This window comes from Alnus glutinosa, chromosome 14, assembly GCF_958979055.1.
Source record: "Alnus glutinosa chromosome 14, dhAlnGlut1.1, whole genome shotgun sequence".
Lineage (NCBI taxonomy): Eukaryota > Viridiplantae > Streptophyta > Magnoliopsida > Fagales > Betulaceae > Alnus > Alnus glutinosa.
Window position 1 is genome coordinate 1,925,679 of NC_084899.1, and position 19,718 is coordinate 1,945,396.

The 19,718-nt window shown below is 34.7% G+C and overlaps 2 protein-coding genes across 3 annotated transcripts; both read left to right on the plus strand.

Moving 5' to 3' along the window:
• Positions 1–5,784: 5,784 nt before the first annotated feature.
• LOC133857130 (uncharacterized) lies at positions 5,785–7,953 on the plus strand. Its single transcript, XM_062292263.1, has one exon. The coding sequence runs from the start codon at positions 6,066–6,068 to the stop codon at positions 7,563–7,565; it is 1,500 nt and encodes a 499-aa protein (XP_062148247.1). The 5' UTR covers positions 5,785–6,065; the 3' UTR covers positions 7,566–7,953.
• Positions 7,954–12,181: 4,228 nt separating this feature from the next.
• Positions 12,182–17,797, plus strand: LOC133858100 (thioredoxin-like 2, chloroplastic). Of its 2 annotated transcripts, XM_062293547.1 has the most exons (5): positions 12,204–12,340; positions 12,379–12,626; positions 15,103–15,282; positions 16,794–16,958; positions 17,533–17,797. In XM_062293547.1, exons 2-5 carry the CDS (start codon positions 12,417–12,419, stop codon positions 17,668–17,670), a joined length of 693 nt encoding a protein of 230 aa, XP_062149531.1. In that variant the 5' UTR covers positions 12,204–12,340; positions 12,379–12,416; the 3' UTR covers positions 17,671–17,797. The 2 variants fall into 2 exon arrangements, with proteins under 2 accessions (XP_062149530.1, XP_062149531.1); XM_062293546.1 differs by having other exon boundaries at positions 12,182–12,626.
• Positions 17,798–19,718: the final 1,921 nt, after the last annotated feature.

Genomic DNA, 19,718 nt, shown 5'->3' on the forward strand with positions numbered 1-19,718 from the left:
AACAGAATTATTACCTTCAATGGCTTGTGAAAACGAAATCGGGTCCTTACTTGTTCCTATATCAAAATCAGATTCTTGTAAATAAACTACATAATCATCTGAAATAGCATATATACGTTCTCTTTGAGATCTCCTTAATGCTATTCTTTGTGATTCTTCTATAATTGGTTTATTGGTGACAATCTCATCATGGAGTGATTGATCAATAACTTGTTAAACGTTGTCAAATGATTGTACAACTGTAGGAACAACATTTTCTTTAGAAGTTATGGGTAGTGGGACATGTACCTTAACTTCTTGAATAACCGTGTTTTGTGGTTTATCACTCCCACTGATTTCACCATTTTCAAGGAATCTAGCATTACCGGTTTTAGCAATTTTCATACTATGTGTAAGACAGTAAAACCTATACCCTTTGGATTTTGCTGGATAACCGATAAAGTAACCACTAATGGCTTTAAAATCCAATTTCCTTTCATGTGAATTATAAATTCTAGCTTTTGCGGGACAACCCCAAACATGCAGGTGTCTCAAACTTGGTTTCCTTCCAGTCCACAGTTCAAAAGGAGTCTTTGCAACTGCTTTAGAATGAACTCTATTCGGTAATTATACAGTGGTCTTAAGAACTTCCATCCATAATGAAATGGGTAGAGATGAATTACTTAACATACTTCTAATCATATCCATTAAAGTACGATTACGCCTTTCAGCTACACCATTCTGCTGAGGCGTACTTGGCATAGTGTATTGTACACATATGCCATGTTTTTCAAGGAATTTAGCAAATGGGCCAGTGCATTTACCCAATCCATCATACCTTCCATAATACTCACAACCTCTATCTAATTTGACAATTTTCACTTTTCTATCTAGTTGTTTTTCAACCTCAGTAATGTAGACCTCTAAGGCATCCACTGCTTGAGATTTTTCATGCAATAAATAGATATAACAGTAACGTGCAAAGTCATCAATAAAAGTGATAAAATACTTTTCTCTACCAAAAGATGGTGAGTCAAAAGGTCCACAAATGTCTATATGGACAATTTCTAGAAGTCTGCCACTTTTTGTAGCACATTTCTTTGTGTGTTTGGTTTGTTTTCCCTTAATACAATCCACACACACATCGAAATCAATAAAATATAGATTTGGAAGAATCCCATCTTTTACTAATCTCTCTAATCTTTCTTTGGATATATAACCCAATCGTATGTGCCACAAGATGGATGGATTTTCATTAATCAAGCTACGCTTAGTTCCAACATTATGATGCAGGGTTATAAGGCTTTTAGCAAAATGACTATTAAGATTCAATTTATACAAACCATCACATAGATTCACAGAACCAACAAAAAGGGTATTTTTAAACAAATTGAATTTTTTATTGAGGAATGTGAAGTAATAGCCATCAATATCAAGTTTAGATAAAGAAATCAAATTGTGAGAAATTGAAGGAACATAAAGTGTTTGAAACAAATCTAAGTAACAACCAGTTTCTTGAAACAAACGAAAGGTTCCGATGGCAACAACTTGAACTTTAACCCCATTTCCCATGACTATGAAATTTTCATTTAGGTTTAAAGTTTGGATTGTAAGGAAGCCCTGCATTGAATTAGAAACATGAACATAGAACATGAGTCAATCCATCAAGTATTGGAAGGAACTACAGTAAGATTTGATTCGAAACATACGCAAGCTAAATGCTGACATTTCTTTTTGAACCATGCCTTACGTTTGTGACAATCTTTCTGAACATGCCCAAACTTTATGCAGAAATGACGCTTGATATTGTTTAATCCTTTATCATGAACCTCAATTGCTTGAGGAGGTCCATTAACTTTATATGGCTTCATCATTTTGCTTTTTTTAGGCTTCTTCCACTTCTTTTTGGCTCCATAACTTACAAGATGAACTGAATGATGTCCTTGTTGCTTAAGCCTTGCCTCTTCTTGAACAAGCATGCTGGATAATTCATTTACATTCCACTTATCCTTAATAGTGTTGTAATGAATTTGAAATGGCTCATATTGAGGAGACAAGGAATTCAAGATAAATTGCATGAGAAAGAACTCATCCACATTCGTCCCAAGAGCCTTTAACTTACCAGCTAGATTTGTCATTTCAATGATATGCTCATGCATTCCACGTGTACCATCAAATTTCATGGTGGTAAGTTCAGCCATCAAAGTCCCAGCAAGAGACTTGTCAGCTGAACGAAAACGTTCTTCCACAATTGTAAGGAATTCTTTAGCACTGTCACATTTAGGAAGCGTTGACTTAATATTACTCGCTATACTCATTCGCATAAACATAATGCTTAATCTATTCGATCTTTCCCAAGACATGTATATAGCAACTTCTTTCGCACTACTTGAATCAGTAATAGCAGGCGGTTTCTCAGTCCTGAGTGCCAAATCAAGATCCAGAACACCAAGGTGAAACTGAACTTGTTCAGCCCAGTCTGAAAAATTTGTTCTATTAAGAATCGGAACAAATGAAGCATGCGAGTGTAGCGAAATAAGAACTGACACTGCAATCAAATTAATACTCACTATATTAATGCTTTGAGTTATCAAACATAAAATATTTTAAGAAATAGTAAGTAGTACTATTGCAATTCACCTTTGGGTGGAAATTATAATATACTAAAAATACAATCATTATGGTGATTTCCATTCACCTATTAGGAATAATTAATAATGCATCTGTAATTCGATAGGTCCGTTACCTTTGGGTATCTAGTTTCAACTCTCAATTAAGATACACATTAATTATCCTATCTCAGTTTATCAATCACTTGAAAAATGGTGCACTTTTGGGTCAATAGAAAATATTATTGTGATTTGAAAAACTGTAAAAAAATTTACAATGTCATTATCTTAATACCTGGGATTTGGGTATTAAGTTTCAAAACATACAACTTGAAATCTATGAATCCTTCTAGTTGGGTTAGTTTGGTGACTACCAAACTATTTCATAATATAGATCTCAATTCGAAATAATGATACCGCAAAGCAAATAGTCATAATATGCCTTTAACATTGATTATAAAAATATTAATGTATCTAATCAATAAGAAAATAACATTTAAACTAAAATGAAACGATCAATGTTTTAAAGACAGAATATTTATTGTCAAAACATTATCTCGATCATTTAAAGTTGCATTAAATCTTGTAAATAACAAGTATGTTTATGTAAAAGTTTTATAACATCTACAATTGTTCGTTACTTACTATAAAAGATCTTCATAAATTGTGCATATTAATACACAATAATTTGTTATATGCAAAACTTAACTGTACGTACGAATTGTCGTTAAAAGACAAAATTTTGTCATAAATTAAATTCACAAAACATTGTATGCAAAATCATGAAAGTTACAATTCAAGCTCCGATACCACATGTTAAATGTAATGCACATAATATTTATAACTTCCAAGATCTTAACTATCATGATTTTCACAATAAATAGAATAAAAGAAACATACTAGAATCCATAAAAAAGTCTTATTCAAAGCTCAAACACTAGGAAATAATTTATCTCACTTTACCCTCTTAAGATATACAAGGCTGATGGATATTGTACATATTTATAGGGTAGAGAGATGGTCGGTTTCCTTTGTTCTTTTATCACCATTAATTATACTTCCCATCAAAGTTAGAATTAATTAATAAGAAACATTAATTTCTCGTAGTTAATTAACCAACACTTTATTAAGGTGTATTAATTAACTATTAACCAACAATTAATTAAGGATGATTAATTAACCAACATTAAGATTGAGTCTAATAAGTTGTCTTATGTGCTAGGTCATGTGGGACATTAAATTCTTACACTACACGCGCCGGCTTTGGCGGCGGTTTTTTCGGTGCTTGTTTCCAGGGGTTTTCTATATTTAGTTGTATATTCTTGTCTTTAATTACAGTCTACCATAATGGTAGCTGCTTTAAGTTAGGTTTTCCAGCTTTGTGGGTAGATAATCTTTTTCTCTAATCACTCCTATGACCTTCGGGCTTTATTGTTATTCGCCAATGGGCGTTTGTAGCTTTGTATTTGATGCTTTGTTTTCTCTGTATTGTGTCTAGATTGTATTACCACTTTGGGGTGGTTCCTCAGTAATGAAGACGACGCTTTGTCAAAAAAAAAAATTAAAACAAATCGCATCAACCAATAAATATAAAATGGGTATAACAAATATTAAATGAATTTGTTTTTGAAATATTGACCGAAATCATTTAAAATATGTCGCATCAACTAATATAAAATAAATGTAAAAATTAGCATTATTAAACATACAAAGTTTTCATTCAAATAGAATTCCTCTAATCTCAATTTATAAAAATGTCATGTATCAATTTACATGTACATTTCACATGCATTTTTAATAAATTTTCTTCCAACTTTATTAATGTTATTAAAAATACATGTGAGACGGGCATGCAAATAAACAAGACATTTTTATAGGCGGAAATGGTTTATTTTTATCCTAATTAAACTCAATCGCTACTAAAACATTTAAGGACAGAAATTTCCTACAAAGTTTGTAGGAAATTTTCTACAATTCACAAATAAAATTGACATGTGTCCCTATTTAAATAGCTTGTGTTTCTTACGTGCTTTTTTAATAGCATTAATAAAAAAATATATGTACTTCTCACATGTTTAAAGGATACATGTCCTTTTTATGTATGGGTTGTAGGAAATTTCCTATAAACCAGTTTGTAGGAAATTTCTGTCTAACATTTAATTATCACATTAATTTACATGTTTTAAATAATTTTTTTATATCAGTCAGCATTCCCAATGGTTTATGTATTTTTCAATCTAGAATAGCTAATCAAAATCTATTTTATCTAGTTTAGCTAATGAATTTTAAATGCACTATACATCCGATTATCTATTCTTAACTCTATATTATTTTTTTTATTATTTTTAATTTATTTATTTCATTATAGTATTTTTTTTTTCACGTGGGTCCCGCTTTATAACTCCACTACTTTGCACACTTTCTCTTAAATCTCCACTATAAAGGAAGAAACAAAAAAAGAAGAATGTGGAGTGGTGGAGGGAAAAAGGAAAAAAGCAAAGCTAAAAAAGTGGAGATAAAGAATAAAAAAAATAGATAAGTGAATAGTATAACTCTACATGTAAAGTTCCACTATTTATGGAATTAAGGAAAATCTATTATAGAGTTGGAATACATAAGCTGATGGAGTCTCTTTTTAACACTTTTATTATCTATTATAGCTTAAAGTTACAAATAGATAATTCATTGGGAGTGCTCTTAGATAATAGTTAATTAACCAACACTCCCAATGGATTATCTATTTGTAACTTTAAGTTAGAATAGATAATAAAAGTGTTAAAAAGAGACTCCATCAGCTTATGTATTTCAACTCTATAATAGATTTTCCTTAATTTCATAAATAGTGGAACTCTACATGTAGAGTTATACTATTCACTTATCTATTTTTTTATTCTTTATCTCCATTTTTTTAGCTTTGCTTTTTTCCTTTTTCTCTCCATCACTCCACGTTCTTTTTTTTTTTTTTTTTTCTTCCTTTATAGTGGAGATTTAAAAGAAAGTGTGCAAAGTAGTGGAGTTATAAAGTGGGACCCACGTGAAAAAAAATACTATAATAAAATAAATAAATTAAAAATAAAAAAAAATAATATAGAGTTTAAAATAAATAATCGGATTTACATTACATTTAAACTTAAAATATGCAAACAAATGTGTAGAATAGACTAATAATAGTCATGAGCGAATGACAATTATGCTGAGGAAATATCTCATTCTCCTATCTCTCGCTCTCTCTCTCTCTCTCCCTCCCTCCCTCCAGGCTCCACCCACCTTGTTTCCAACTCTAGTCCACTGGCATTATTCAAGGAAAGTCACCCATCTCAGATAGCAACTTTGCAACAATCAAGCAGCCAAACCAGACCAAACCAAACCCTTGCATCTCACTCCAATCTCTCTCTCTCTCTCTCTCTGGTTCTCTACAAACAAGAACAGAACACGCAACCCAGAAAGAGTTGGAAGAGAAAGACCAATTTTTGGAACATGGGTTCTGATTCTCCAACAAAGCCTACACCAGTAGCAGTACCAACCCAAGAAGAAGATCCATCGAACCCATCCACGGCGCTGCTCTCTTTCAACACCGACTCTTCCTCTTCTTCTTCACCAACAGACCCACCTCACAAACCCACCACAACCACCATCCTTTTTATCTCACTCCTCCTCATCACATGCATTGCTCTCTCCGCTGCCACCGCCTTCGCTTTCCTCTTCTTCTCCTCCTCCGCCTCCTCCTCCTCCGCTCCACCTGCCACCTCACACACCTCCTCTTCCATCGAGTCTCAAGCCCGTCCGCTCACTAAGCTCAAACATCCTGTGGTTTTGCTGGTTTCCTCAGATGGGTTCCGATTTGGGTACCAGTTCAAAACTTCCACGCCGAATATCGGCCGATTAATCAGTAACGGTACCGAGGCCGAGACTGGTTTGATCCCGGTTTTCCCGACCTTGACTTTTCCTAACCATTATTCCATTGTTACTGGTCTTTATCCCGCTTATCATGGAATAATTAACAATCATTTCTTGGATCCACACACCGGTGATGCTTTTACCATGGGGAGCCATCAGCCTAAGTGGTGGTTAGGTGAACCTCTGTGGGAGACCGTCGTCAATAATGGGTTGAAGGCTGCCACATATTTCTGGCCTGGTTCTGAGGTAAAGAAAGGTTCTTGGACTTGTCCTGCTAAGTTTTGTATGAATTATAATAGCTCTGTTCCTTTTGAGGAACGGGTTGATACCGTTTTAAGTTATTTTGATCTGCCTGGTAGTGAAATTCCCCAATTTATGACACTGTATTTTGAGGACCCCGATCATCAGGGTCATCAGGTGGGGCCTGATGATCCGGAGATAACCGAAGCTGTTGCTAGGATTGATAGGATGATTGGAAGGTTGATTGACGGTTTAGAAAAAAGAGGTGTTTTTGAAGATGTTAGTATAATTATGGTTGGTGATCACGGGATGGTTGGTACGTGTGATAAGAAGCTGATTTTTCTAGATGATTTGAATCCTTGGATTGAGATTCCGGCTGATTGGGTCCTGTCCCATTCCCCGTTGCTAGCGATTCGTCCGCCTCCAGATGTTCAGCCAGCGGATGTTGTTGCAAAGATGAATGAAGGATTGAAGTCAGGGAAGGTTGAGAATGGGAAGAATGTGAGAGTCTATCTCAAGGAGGAGCTGCCTGGTAGGCTTCACTATGTGGCCAGTGACCGGATTCCACCGGTTATAGGGTTGATAGAAGAGGGGTTTAAGGTGGAGCAGAAGAGAACAAAGCGGAAAGAATGCGGTGGAGCACATGGTTATGACAATGCAGTTTTCTCCATGAGGACCATTTTCATTGGCCATGGTCCTCAGTTTGCAAGGGGACGGAAAGTTCCGTCCTTTGAGAACATTCAGATATATAACTTGGTCACTTCGATTCTCCAGATTCAGGGTGCTCCCAATAATGGATCTGCAGTGTTTCAAAAGTCCATTCTTTTGCCTAGTCCCTAAAGTCCAATGGTAAACATTTATTAAGTAGAGGCAGCTACTAAATCCCAAGGTTGGACCAGTTGTCAGCAAGAATCTTTGTAACATGAAGCAACGGGATTATGTGCTCACAAAGATGGATGGTTATGAATAGCATCCAAAGGTAACTGTATCAGTTGTCTTAGAAACCCACGAGCTGCTTGTTTGTTCATACTTGGTAACATAAATAATGGTATTCCATCTGCTTCCTATGGTCTGATTTTCAACTATTAGGAGCCGCACACGTGAAAACAGAACCTGGCAAAAAAAAAAAAAATATTTACTATATTTTTGTGTAGTGCTATTAAGGATTTCCTTGATGTAAAATGCCAGTAGCATTTGGATATACGTATCTCATTTTGCATTTTTCATACCTTCTTGATGCATATTTGGTATCTGATTGTAGCATTTATTTTCATTTGCTTGGAGTTTGCAGTTGTTTAAATTTATAAAACTTTTCATTAATTCAGTTCGCTAACTGTAGAAGGGTTCCAACAAATGCATGTCTTCTTGTATCCTATGAATGTGGATTGAGGTACATGCTGTAGAAATAAATTGGACAAAGGAAAATACACACACACACACACATATATACCTGATTAGTGCTGTTTGGTGATGTTCGCAACAACTATAATTTAAATAAACCTGTCTACCAAGTTAGCCTTAGCTCCATTTGCAGCGATGTTCAATTTTTTGCCGTGTCATAGTGTGCTTGTGTTGGTATCAGCAGAGGACAGATTATAGTTAACTTTGCAGTCTTGTAACTGTGTTCAGCCTCACATGGTAGATAAAAGGAGAAAATTGGTGGATTTTAATTTGTAGGATCTCCTTGCTATCTGCTTAGATCCTGGACTGTAACATTTGATCCTTCAAAGCACTGGATAAACATCTGTGACTGAGTTTTGTTTTCATGATATTGAATTGACATCTGATTCTAGGTTATCTGGGCTGCAGGTCATTGCCTCTTCACTTTCAACAAATTTTTTCTTACTAACAAAGATATTTTAGCCTCAGAATCATCAGGGTTGCTTCTTAGTTGCATAATCATAATATGGAATTATTAGCATGCTTGATTTAGAGGACATTATAAAACTCCTATTGTGATAGACATCCCTATTGGCACCAAAACCAATTAATCGGTTTCTAACTTTTTGTTACTATGGTCTACTGGTATGCAACTGCAGTTACAAGGCCAAATTTGAATATCTTTTCTTTGAGTTGGCCTTTCTGGTTGTGCTTGTGCCCATTATTTCCTGGTGAGACCATGCTAGTTCTTGCACTCAATTTGCACCGAGTGTACTGTGCAGGGACGGAACCAAGATTTTTTATTGGGAGGGCCAAAGCATGAATGAGGGGTCATGCCCCCCGCCCCCGGCCCGTTCCATTCCAGGTTGTACGTGCCGTCAACTTATCGGCTACTTGTTAAAGGCATTTCCACTGATGTTACTCCCTATTAAGACTTCTTTTGTGTCATAAGTCTGTTGAATAGGCATTTAAGTTGAGTTGGAAGCCAACATGTCAATCATGGGTTATAAAGAAGAGAAATGCTACACAAATTCTCAAGTTTCGCTACGTTATTACATTCCAAAATTCAATGGTGATCCATTCAAAATTTAATGGTGATTTTCATTGTCACGTCAAGGAGAAAATATTTTGAAGTGTAAACTTGAGAGTTTGTGTTCCATTTCTCTATAAAGAATTGTTATGTACTTCTGTTGATCTATTTACATGGATTACATTAGATGCTACATGTTGCTAATTTCTTGCATTGGTTTGTGCGGCTGTGATGCAGCTATCTTTTTTTTGAAACAATGTGATGCAGCTATCTTGGATCTTCCTTGATTGCAATCTTCTATAACCTTGGATTTAAAGCGATGCTGATAATAAAATTAAGGGGATTTTAAAATTTTAACAAAGTAGATGTTCCATTCGTCAATGATTGCTTAAAATGAAAGGTAACTATATATAGGCGACTGGCTTTATCAACGTTGGGTCAGCACACACGGTTGATAACTTGATATGGATGGCCCAAACTCTCTCCAATTTTTTTTCCTTTTCAAATGGGTATTGTTAGAATAATTTTCATTATTAGCTATGATTTAGTTTCCTTCTAGGTCTACCATCAATTTTCTACCTTATTTAGTCTACCTTTTCTTGATTACTATACCTTAATTCCTCCATAAATATCACATATTGTATCACAATTCAATATAGTTCAATACAACTAGATGTAGCCCTAATTCTTGTTTTCTTTCTTTGCTTCTGCTCTTTTTCTTATATTTTATATATTTGTTATATATTTCTACAGTTATGGTTTCTTTTTGCATGTGAGAAGCCGGGCGGTCCTACATTGGGGCTAGGGGGGGCCTGGCCCCCCAAGCCCCAAAATTTTCCCCAAAATTTTTTTTTTTTGCACAAAAAAAAAAATATTAAAATAAAATTTTACCCCCTAATTTTTTTAATTTTTTTAGTTTTACCCCTTCAATTTTTTTTTTTTTTTCAATTTGGCCCCTCCATTTTTACAAGCCTGGGTCCGCCACTAGTGAGAAGTACCTGCTTTTTTAATAGTTTCTTGAAAAATCATGTGTTTCTTACATGCTTAAAAAATACGTGGCAATTCTATAATAAAAATTGTTATGCGAGTTCGTAAGGAATTTTAGTGAAAATTGTAAAATCCCAAGAATTTTTCATCATTTTTAGCTATATTTCGGTTTAAAGAGGCAGCCAATTTTTGAGTATAAACAATGGGCTTTAAACAAAAATCATTCCCAAACTCTACCAAGAATAACTAGTTTGAATAACATAGGACACAATAATTTTATTTACATATCTCTACTCTTTATTTCTTATACACATCTCCCGTTTTTTTATCCAATATCCACATCTATTAACTTTGATTTCAAATCATTTATAAATAGGTCCATCCTTTAACTTACTACTCAATTAATTAACAGCATGTCACATTAAACAAACAATAATTTTACGTGGCTCTCGTTTAACTTTTCATGTGCTAATTATACGTGCCACGAGATATAATTACTTTAAATTATAAATATATTCTACATATAAAATCAAAATTATTTATTATTTTTTTTTTTTAAAAATCGTGGTTGGCTAACTTTATCACATGGCACGTACAATTGGCACCTAATGTGTCAGATTATGATATACTATTAATTGATTTGATGGTAAGTTAACGAATGGGCCTATTTGACATCGAGAGAAATCTAAAGGCCTAATTAGTAAAATTAAAATCTGAAGGATCAAATTGAAACTACTTAAAAACTTAAGGACTAATTTTAATTTTTTTCCAAATTCTTAAGATATTTAAAAGATTGTGATTTTGTCCGAGGTGATACTGACGAGTGGAGTTGTAAAAGTCATAAATAATTGCTGATATGCCAAAATAACGGCTACAATTTAAAGAAATCTACTCGATAAAGTAATTAAAAATGCTTAAAAGACTCCTAAATGAGTAGTCATAATCAATAGCCACATAATCTTTTTTCCTTTTTTTTTTTTTATATTTTTTTTTTTTATCTTGATCGATATAAATAATGCTACATACCAAATAAGCATCCCAATAAGAAATGCGGTGGTAGCTTGGAAGGTAATAGCTTTCTGTAGAGATTTATGACTCCAACAAATAATTCTGAAAGGAGATGCGCTATAAATTATGCATGGTTTACACCAAGAATTATCCAGTTAGAGTCGATACGGACAATTGATTGACAATATCCAAGTCAGTCTAAATAGCCTTCAATCATGATTTGTATGACATATTCAAAGGGAAGCCAATGAAGTAGCTCATCGTCTGGCGAAAGCAGCTCTCCATCCATCTTTAGAACAAGTTTGGATTGAGGATATTCCATCTTTATTCGAAATATTGTATTTGCTGAGGAAGATTGTTCAAATTGATTCTAATGAATATAATGTATTTTCCTTTCAAAAAAATAAAAATAAAAATAAGCATTCCACAAATATTTTATAAAGTTGACTTAACAAAAAATAATAGCCATTGTATATTTTATTTTAACAATAGTTGATCTAATGACTATTAAACCTTGACATGTCAGCTTTGTGAGGTGAGAAATACTAAATAATTCACCCCGTTTCACTAGGATGATGGATCGGCACTTCAATATATATATATATATAAAAAGATAGCTTATGAATACTGTCACACTAGCCAATGAGGTTAGAGTAGAATGAGAGTATTTGTGGAAGAGTAGTGCTACACAAGCTATCATATTTTCTTGCGTCTGTTTTAAAATTACTATTAAATTAGAGATGAATTATTATTAAATTTTGATCAAATAATTATTTTAAAAATTACTTGAAAGACTAAGAGAGGGAGAATATAAAAATAAAAGTGTGCGTATCATTAATTACTCTTTGTAGAACATTTGTGTGGTAATTGGTATGTAACGTTACAGGAAAACACGTTAAATACCTTAAAAAAAAATAAAAATAAAAAATAAAAAGGTGGGCATCCAAACAGAGCACTATCCGGTGGGTAACCGGCCAACCGCTAGAAAACTAACTAAAGAAGAAGGAAAATCGTGGAAAGCTTTCCCTTGGTACGATATATATGGTTCACACGCGCGCGCACACGAGGCCACGAGATAGTCTTTTATACACACACAAGAACCTGCAAAGCCCCAGAGATTCTTCATGGCGTCTCGTCTCGTGTGTGCCTTTGACCTTATGTAGTAGTTCAATCCAATTAAAATACTTTTGGAGTTTGATTTCAAAGCTCTTCTCTCTCTCTCTCTCTCTCTCTCTCTCTCTCTCTCTCTCTCTCTCTCTCGCTTTCTGTTTCTTTATTATTTGTAAATGGCTGATGTTGTTCGATTATCATTCCATTCACTGCGTTTCTCTTCTTCTCTGCTCACCTCCTTCGCGTCCTCATTGAATAGTCTGCAACCGGGTCTCCCACCCATTCTGAACTCAGATAAGAGGGTTGTTTATCCTCTTTTGTGTTCTTCTGCTGCCGATTTTCCCCGCCCTGCTTTCAGACCCAGAAAGCAGTTGGTCTCTTTCAAGGTGAACACTTGTCCTTTCTTTTGTATATTTTCGAAAACTGATTGAATTTACGATGACCCATTGGCTGCAATTGTTGGATTGTGCCATGTTGTATTTCAATTGGGTGTTTAGTTAGAACTTTGATTAATAATTGTGTAATTATTGGAAAATTGTTATTTATTTATTTATTTTTTTTGTTATGCACATGAAAGGGAATTTAAGAGAACCCATCTGTTAAATTTGTTTGGTGATGATATAATGTGCTGCAATTAGGACTTCCATTTGCAGTCGGAGTTGAAATCTAGACTTGACCCACTAAAGAAAAGTTGGAATTTTGATGTTTGCATGGCAGATTTTTTTTTTTCATTGTTGCTCTTGCTTAAGGATGCTTACTTTGGTCTTGATGAGTTTGTGCTAATTTGCTGAACCTCAGCTTGCCTACCATGATCATAGAATTTCTTCTTCTTCTTTTGGATGAATCAGTAAATCTATACTAACAAAACTCGCAATCCAACCAATCTGTACAAGACAAACTAAAACAAACAAATCAGCAACCTAGATTATGTACCAAGAATACTAGGAGCAATTCCCCAATTCAAACACAATTGTTCATTCACACTAGTTCTTCGAAAATGGCTTTTTGATAAGACCCGAGATCTAATTTCCCATTTTATCGGCATCAGCACTCTGTCTTCTGATCTGAGGGGATTAGCATGCTTAATATCATTTTGAAGCCGCCATATATGATATACAGCTGCCCCACGTCCCGACCACACAACACAACTTGCATACTATCATTGACAAGATCCCGCAAACCCATGCCAGAATATCATCCCAGCTTTCCTGCATATCCACAATCAAACAATTCTCCAAAATCTTCCTTCATATACGCTTGCTCAAGCCACAAAGGAAGAATAAATGCTCTCTTCCTTCAACACACGCCTTACAAAAAACACACGGCACATCCCCTCCATAGCCCCACCTTGTCTTTTTTTCCCCTGTAATCAAGCTATCCCGCATTGCAAGCCAGAAAATAAACGCATGTTGCGGAATGCACAAGCTAAACCAGACCAGCTTCCACCATGGAGCAAAAGGGCCCCTCATTCAAATAGTTTCCCAAGTTTCAGTCAAATTATACACACCTCTCCTTGAAATACTCCAAACAGGTTGGTCTTTTGCTCCAATATTAACCAGCGAAAGATGGCTTTGTATATGCACCAGCTCCTCAGAACCAGCAGGAGGCCAGCACCAACTCAGCCCTTTGATCATAGAAGCCACCTTAGCATCAATTTTACTAGCAGAATCATAAATGATCCTGTGTCCATTCTTCTCATACAAGATTCCATCCGGATGCCATTTATCAAGCCAAAGAAAGACTTCACTGATCATAGAATTTCAACTCACTAAAAAAATTCATATAATGGGAATTTTCACTCAATTCTTATATTTTGATCCTTATGCTTTTATTTGAATGGATGTGCAGTATGGGCTAAAAGTTTAGTTTCTGTAACTAAATGCTCTATTGGCATTTTTCCTACTCTTCGTTGGCCTTAAGAAGGTTTCAACCCTCTAACAAAAATGCCGCTCTCGGGAGTCCTTTGATGCCGATCAATGTGAACCTGCCTGCAAGAAACGACGTAGTCATAAATGAAACCACTTATATGTTAATGCTCCCACGCATCAGTCTTTTTCTTTTCTTTTTTGGTTGGGGGGGGGGGGGTGGGGTTGTATTTTCACCTCATGGGTTTCATATGGTATCTTATTTGCACAGTAACTTCTGTAGTAATCAATTTTTGGCTAATACAATGAACACAAATTCTGACATGGTTATTAGAATCATCACCTCTCTAAAGTTACAATTGGATGATCGTCTACCCAACAACTACCATTTTCTTGAGTCCTGTTGTTACCTCTAAAATGCTTTTTATATCTTGCATGGCACTGAGAAGCAACCTCAAAGATGCAGGCTTGCTTACTTCTGTTCCTTCTGGACAGGAATTGTGAGCTAGAGCTTGGCAAAAGCTAACTGATAGTGTGTGTATGTGTACTTATCTTTGTGTATGTGTACTTATTGCGACTTGTAAAACTATCATACATGTAATTCTGTAAAAAATCTTATCATGAATTATGTATAAATGGTATTTCATGGAACTTACTTGCAAGTTCTTTTATATACTATTTATGTAAAATTTCAGTTTCCCTTCCCTTGAAAAGCCTTCAACTTGCAAATTGATAGTCCCTTGAAAAGCATTGTCACATTCTTCATTGTTGCTTTCTTTTTATTACAAGATCCTCTGGTATCTGCCAGTTTCATGAATTACTCAAGTCTGGCATGAGATATTAGCAGGGCAGGAAAATTCACGATTCCTTTGACATTATTTTGAAGTTTATATATTTGTTAGTTTTCCTACTATAGAACTATGTTAATATATATATATATATATATATATATATAATATTATGGTTTCTAATGTTTGTTTTGTTTGCTTGACTACAGGTTCAAGCAACTGTGACTGAAACTGACCAACCAAAATGGTGGGAAAAGAATGCACCAAATATGGTTGACATTCATTCTACACAAGAATTTTTGGGTGCTCTAGGTCATGCTGGAGATAGATTAGTTATTGTAGAATTTTACGGAACCTGGTGCGCTTCTTGCCGGGCATTATTCCCTAAGGTAACTCCCGTTGCCAGTCTACTGAGTGTTCATTATATCAGTGTATTGTTCCTTTTTGAGATTATCTCAAACCTTCAATGTTGACAAAAATATGCTCCTACTGACATTCTAAGCATCCTGCTTCCAACAACTTTTAAATAATTCCGGAGTATGATACATGAAACTATGATGTGTTAGTAATTAATGGAAACTGTGAGTAAAATATTGTATACTTAAATCTTCAGGTGACTCATATTCCTATCCGAAGAAAAATACTATTCTTTGATCGGGGAGGACAGGTTTTCCACCCTTGATCGAAGCATCGATATGGGAATATAAGACTGAGATCATATTTAATGGATCTAATTTGCAGCTGCATATGTGTTTGATCTGTCTTGGGTTGTGGAACAAGGGGAGTTAAAATTGTGCATTGCATTCTATGCCTTGTCAAAGTCAAGCTCAACTGGACTTTGCATCTTGGACGTGAAACTGGCACTGAGGTTTTTTTTTTTTTTTTGAAGTTAATTCTTCTGTGAGGTTGCCATGTTGGAGACCGTCACTTGTGTTAGTGTGCTTGTCAGGTCTTGAAGGACCAAATGAATATAGCATTATGTTTTCACTTCTAGTCTACACAATTATACTGAATCCAGCATGTCACAGGATCTCTGTGCATGTTAGAGTCGAATTGCTGGTGAACTACCAGCTATATATCTTAAGTAATCTTGCCGAATATTTTATCACTAATGATCACATGAAGTATGAGATTGTCAGATTAGTCCAAACTGCAGGTATGCCGCTGATATGCAAATTCATTCTTGGTAACCTGAACTGCATCATTTGGAGTCTATGTAAATGAAAGAATCATGGTTGTGGTACTATCTGAATTCAGAAGTGTTAGTGATCAGCAGCATGTGTTTCTTCTTCTCTCCTTTTCTTTTTAGTATGATATTCCACCTTCCCGAATATAAATAGTAAAAGGAAGCATCAATTCTGAAATTTGTTACGTGTATTCGAATTTGGATGATGGAAATTGGTGGTTTTTCATAGATTTGAAATGCAATGGTTTTGGTGTCTTGGTGTTTTGGTTTCCTTGAATGAATTAAGCAATTCAAATAGGATAGTGTCTAAGCAACTGACTATAGTTCTCAAAAGTCGAAATGTATTAGGAAGTTAACTTTTGTGAACTTGGTATATACATTGACATGGTGGATTAATTTGGTACACCCAAATGTCCCCAGTCCCTTGCAGAATAATAGTGTGGTAGATACTTTTTCCTGAGATAAAACAGCTTTCAGGCATAATTAGATATAAACCTCGCAAAGCGTACTGAAGGGAGATGATATTTTTTCCCCTGGTTCAGAGGAAGCCTTTAATAGAAGAAGTTATTGTTTGAGGAAAATTTTAGATCGTCTTCCTATTGAGACTTGAGAAAAATGTGGATATAATTAGCAATTTCTCATGCTGTTTCTGGAAATACTTTTGGTGTTTTGAGATGTTTGTGTCCTGATATTTTTGTGTAATGGATCTGTCAGCTCCGCAGAACAGCTGAAGAACACCCTGAAATTTTATTCCTGAAAGTCAATTTTGATGAGAATAAGCCGATGTGCAAAAGTATGAATGTGAAGGTGCTTCCTTATTTCCACTTCTATCGTGGAGCTGATGGACAACTGGAATCCTTTTCTTGTTCACTTGCAAAGGTAAGTATTCTAACTTCAATCGTAGCTTGCTTCTATTGAAACCGGTGTCAAGCCCCATAAATAGAAATCTCCGATGGATTATTGGGAGCATCCTACAAGAACTACATGGAAATTTCACTTTTTCTCCTTGGTAAATAAAACATACTCTTGAAAGAAAAAGGGTGAGGTACAAACATCTTACCAACTGTATTTTGATGTATTAAATGCAGGTTGACATTTCTAAAATTTTATGTTTTAGGACCCCATCATCGAATTAATCTCATACCAAGTTTCTGATGGGGAATGGCTGAAAGACTTAGATCAATTTATAAAAATTATGAAAGATTACGAGTATAGTATAAAGTGGTTGCATAACTTTTGTTTTTTTTTTTGATAAGCTAAAGTGGTTGCATAGCTATCTAGTTAAATCGTGAAATTGATGCTTTTCAGTATCTTTATTCTTTAGAATTGTATAGCATGAAAGCAATGCTGATCATCAGTTTAATCTTTTATTAGTCATTATTAAGAAGCCCTTGATCAGTGCCCAAATCTTTCATGTGGTAAATTCCCCTGATTGTCCTAAATCTATTTGCAGTTTCAGAAGATAAAGGATGCCATTGTAACACACAACACGGCCCGTTGCAGCATTGGCCCACCCAAGGGGGTTGGAGATCTTGAACTAGAACCCTCCTTCGCCCCAAAGGACAAATCAGCAGAATCAACATCAGTGTAAAGCTTCCTCAATTCAGGCATTTTGGTGTTAATTTCCATCGCTGTATATGAGGCACACCAAATAAACCTCATGGGTCAGCTATCTATCTACTCATATTCTGTATATTTGCGTTTTCCATTGTACAAGAATACTACCACATTCTTTGCCATTCATGGTCTGCCCGTTATATATGTACCTCTAAACTAAGTGAAATTCTGAATTTATGCAAGTGATAGTTTTTCTCTCCCAAGTTTGCCATGCTTGATCACAAGACTTCTCATATTCAAATCGTTTATATTGAGAATAATAAGCTGAAAATTTTCTGTCACTTGGATCAACAATTGGTTATGCAGCTTTTTGCCTTTTGGGCTGAAAAGGGGGTCTGTGATTAATGGAAAACGCTGCTGAAACCATCTTTAACAAGTTCCAGGGGTGGAGCACCATTTATTTCCCTGGAAACAACTGCTAAATAATGGGTTGGCACTCATGGTCATGGCCACTGAATTCTGCTGCATGCAGATTGTGGTTGAGGTCATTCTCAATGCACCCCCACCAGGCTGAATATTGATTCAGTTTTTCCCTTGTTTTGGATTTTAGTCTATACACAAAATTCTTCCTTCTCAAATGTAACTTCCCATCCTTAATTTTGTTTGTTCTTCCTTTTTGTTTCAATGCATTTCATTTGCTTAGGAAAAAGAAAAAATTCTGCATGCAGAACAAAACTCAAGAAGTGTCGAGGTTCGAATCTCCTGACGACCTAGTATTCGGGGGTTAGGAACAATTTTAAGTGTTGAAGATTTATTCGCACGTTAACATAGTATAATTTTATGATTAGCTATACGTAAGGAGCTGTTTTTTTTTTTTTTTTTTGGTGGTAATCCAAAAAGATGCATTATGGATGTAGACATGGACATAGCACAAAGTATTCATTTGATTGGGAACAATTCTACTCAATTAATAACCATAATCAAGGTTACACACTCATCTATGAAATGTCTAGAAGACTAGAACCATATATCATTGTCGGAGAAACTTTAGAGAAAAGAAAAGAAAAGGAAAAGAAAAAAGAAAAGGAATCTGATGAACTCGGAAAACTAAAAACAAATAAATAAATGACAGCAATAGGAAAAAGGAAAAGGTCCTATATATCCATGGATTTTTTCGTGTATTGGGCATTACATTTGAAATTATTTATTTGAGTGCATGCTCTTTTCACCTAAAAAAAAAATCTTTAAAAGATCCCTAAACCTTAAAATTTTAGAAAATCCAACACCCTTAACTCTAAGCTCTCACCTTAAATCGTGGCCCCGGAAAACCTTGAAACCCTAATTTCCAAATCCTTCAATTAGAAAAATTTCATAATTAAAAATACTAGAATTGATTTTTTTTTTTTTTAAAAAAAATATATATATATTATAATTGAGGACATAAACCACCAAGGGCCCCCACTCAAACAAGCCCACCACATGCCAACTTTTAAAGAGCTTTACATAATGAGGAGTGTTAGACATACTCCAAGCATTTTACTACTAAGTACTCCATATTTGACGTGGATCTAAAAATTATTATTAGGTGAAATAATAAATAAAAATATATGTAACATTTAATATCAAGGTGTGAACACTTAAAAGTATGTGTAACATTTAATGGATTCTTCCACCTAAAAATTCTCTCTATTTCATATTCTTCGATGCCATAAGGCCGGCGTCTTTTCAATAATCTTCTTCTTATTTTGCAGGGATCCATCGTTCAGTCCACTGCAACATCAACAATAATCATTTTTTTTTTTTTTTAACTTAAAATATTTTTGAAGTCCAACCCAACTGTTCGCAAGTTGGGTTTATCATCTTTTTAGATTGACGTGGTTTATGATGATTGGAATGAAAGTTTACTATTTGATATTCATAAGTATCGCCTTCCATATTCTCTTATTATTTGAAAGAAAAAAAATAAAAAAATAAAAAACAAAGTGCAAAACCATTTTTGGAAGTCTTTCATTGGGTGGATATAAAAAATATTACAATATATATATATATATATATATATATATTTTAAATCATCTTAAACTC